Source organism: Sinocyclocheilus rhinocerous, unplaced genomic scaffold, assembly GCF_001515625.1.
Source record: "Sinocyclocheilus rhinocerous isolate Xijiao unplaced genomic scaffold, SAMN03320098_v1.1 scaffold463, whole genome shotgun sequence".
NCBI classification, from domain to species: Eukaryota; Metazoa; Chordata; class Actinopteri; order Cypriniformes; family Cyprinidae; genus Sinocyclocheilus; species Sinocyclocheilus rhinocerous.
The window spans coordinates 821,273-824,473 of NW_015627535.1; the positions used below are offsets into that span (position 1 = coordinate 821,273).

Here is a 3,201-nt window from a genome sequence, read left to right on the forward strand (position 1 = left end):
TTTAATTTAGACGTAATGCACTTTTTTTTTTTATAGTTACTTGACAATTTAATGCGCTGCATTATTTTGCTCATTGCACCCTCCTGTGGCCTCGGGAGACAAGCCAGTTTCCTTAAGACCGATTTAATCTGCATATAAAACATTAGAAATTAGAGGTTTAATTTTTATTGTTTGACTATTTGACTGTTAAAACAAAAAATATTTGCTGTTTGTCTCAAATTGGGTTAATTTAAAAATACAGTGGTTAAATTTAAACATGTTTTTCTATTGCTCTTTGTTTTAAAAAAGGTTATAAAAAAATGTCGGACCCCTTTCAAACAGTGTCGCGTTCCGAACGTTGTTTAAGGGACATACACCGGTATTGCGGTATTTAAAAAATTCATATCATAACAAAAATAAACACCGGTGTTCGGTATGAACCAGTATACCGCCCAGCACTAGTTGATACATTTTTTAGCTATATCGCCCAGTCCTACTTTGTGCTTTAAGCAGTACATTAATGATAAGATATGTCTCTTGAGCATCAAATCAGCATATTGAATGATTTCTGACGGATCATGTGACAATGAAGTATAAATGTCGGAGTAATGATGCTGAAAATTTTGCTTTACCATCAGAGGAATAAATTGCATTTTAAAATGTATTCAAATAGAAAATCATTTTAATAATATTTTCACAATATTACGGTTTTTCTGTATTTTTACTAAATGCAGCCTTGATGAGGAAAAGAGACTTTTTTTCTAAGCTTGTTTTAAACATTTAATAAAGACTGCATGCACAAAGTGCAATTTCCAGCCAATAACACTCCAGTTCATGTAGATGTTTGGCTTCTTCTAGAGTGAGCCGAGAGACTCACCGATCGTGGCGCGGATGAGAGGGGAAGGGTCTCCGATGTTGTTTAAACATTCCTGCTTGATGAAGTGTGCAACTGCAGGAGGGAAGTTCTGATAGTGAACCTTCACGTTGTTCTTCAGTATCAGACCGCTGAGAGATCGAGTGGGCTCATCTGTAGAGCGTGAAGAAATGAAACAGACAGTTATAAAATCAAATTCATACATAAAGACTGTCTATAACCCTCATGGAACAACCTACATGTGTAATATGATTCAAAAATGCAATAAGCTTTATGCAAAAATAACCCAGACACCCACCTTCAGTTTTCAGCCTCGTCAGGACAAAGATAAGGTAGTTGTTGAAATCAGGAAACTGGTTCAGCTGCTCCAGTTTCTGAGAGTTAAAATGAAAGAGAATTAAGACAGATGACATTAGCACATGGTTACTGTACTAATATTGGTAAGTGACTGTACATAAATAGTCGCAGTTCAACATGTACATTGATGATACTTTAAAGCAGACAAAATATTTCATCTATAGCATATATAGACTTCTGAAATAAGAGCCCCACAGCTGATATTTATTTTCATGATATGCCACATAAACAGTATTTTTAAATCAGGTATCCAAACATATTAACGCATTGTGGAAAAAGCCCGATAACCATTCAGTGCTTTTGAAACCTGGCACATAAAGTTTACAGTTCACAAGTTTACAAATGAATAAACAAGGCTGTAAAGTTCCGTAATGACATCAGTATTTTTTTTTATACACTAATACAGGGCTGTCCAAACTCGGTCCTGGAGGGCCGATGTCCTGCAGAGCTTAGCTCCAACTTGCCTCAACACACCTGACTAGAAGTTTCTATGCCTAGTAAGAGCTTGATTAGCTGGTTCAGGTGTGTTTAATTAGGGTTGGAGCTAAACTCTGCAGGACACCGGCCCTCCAGGACCGAGTTTGGACAGCCCTGCACTAATACATCTTTGTCAGACTGTTATCTGTAATAAAAAAACCTACTGATTCTCAATATCGGTATGGTCACCACCCATATATCACAAATCCCTTGAGTTTTGTAACTGGCAGCAAATATTGGGCTGTGTAGATGAGGATACCTCCTGCACAGCTCGCTGTGTGGCTGTGTTTGGAGACTGGGAGTCTTTTAGCAGATGCAGGACCTGCTGGAGGCCTTGTTCATCCGGCTGCCACTCCATCCTACGCATAGACCACAAAAGACACAATTACAATCTCCCTCCTGTCTTCATAACATACTTCCTCATATCAAAAGATTGCAACACCTATGACTACAAAACAACTTTTTCCACTTTGTGGTCTATGTGCTTCTGCAGAACAATTTAGTCCACTACTATAGTCTTGCGTACTGTTGCTACATTGTCGAGGACATAAAACATAACAATGGTTTATACCATTGTTTGATGCAACTGCATGCCGTATTTTTATATGAAAATAAACAAGCTGAAAACACTAACTGAAAAACCTTTAGTGCTTTTCTATAGTATTAAGCCTCAAATATCAAATATACATCGGATTGGTTTCTTCTTTAAATTATAAAAAAAGTAAAAATATGAACGCATTATAATGTTATACTAAAACAAACAATGGAAAAACCCTTAAGACAACATGTAGAAAGAAAAAAAACACATCTTAAGCGTGCAGAATAACAATAGTGGACTTTGAACGATTAATTGCTGCTTTGAACGATTATGTAATTGCGGCATCCATAATTGTAATTGCGATTAGAAATTCAATTAATTGTGCAGCCCTACTTCCAGGTATGTTTCGTTCTCAATTTCAGATTGAAGAATTATTTTTGATTTTCAGTTCATTTACACGGTGTCTGTGTGTGTGTATGTATGTATGTAGATGTAACTTATGCATGTAGTTTACGCAATTCAATAAAATTCTTGAAATCTGCATAAAGGGTCTGGCTAAAATTGCTTATCCAATATCTGACCTAATTATTGTTCATTATTAAATAAAGACATCAAAGCATGAAGAAGCAAGCAATGCACATGGTCATGCCTGCATACCATTCTAAGGCCTTGTCTTTCGCTCTATGCAACAGTTCAGTTCGAAAACCTCAGACACGACCCGCATTAATAACCTTTATAACACCAGTACAAAAAGAAAAACATCATGCGAAACTTTAAATCCTAAAGCAACATAATTGTACGATTAGAAATTCAATTAATTGTGCAGCCCTACTTCCAGGTATGTTTCGTTCTCAATTTCAGATTGAAGAATTATTTTTGATTTTCAGTTCATTTACACGGTGTCTGTGTGTGTGTATGTATGTATGTATGTATATATATATATATATATATATATATATATATATATATATGTGTG

At 35.7% G+C, this 3,201-nt stretch overlaps 1 protein-coding gene across 1 annotated transcript in view; it reads right to left on the bottom strand.

The window, feature by feature from the left end:
* The window catches only part of LOC107728566 (transportin-2), a 29,911-nt gene that overhangs the window by 25,173 nt on the left and 1,537 nt on the right, over window positions 1-3,201 (bottom strand). The window contains exons 2-4 of the mRNA XM_016538781.1: window positions 1,947-2,046; window positions 1,152-1,227; window positions 857-1,006 (exon numbers count right to left, since the gene is read on the bottom strand). Of these exons, the coding sequence (XP_016394267.1) occupies window positions 857-1,006; window positions 1,152-1,227; window positions 1,947-2,045 (325 nt within the window). The 5' untranslated portion in view covers window position 2,046. The remainder of the gene's footprint in view (window positions 1-856; window positions 1,007-1,151; window positions 1,228-1,946; window positions 2,047-3,201) is intronic.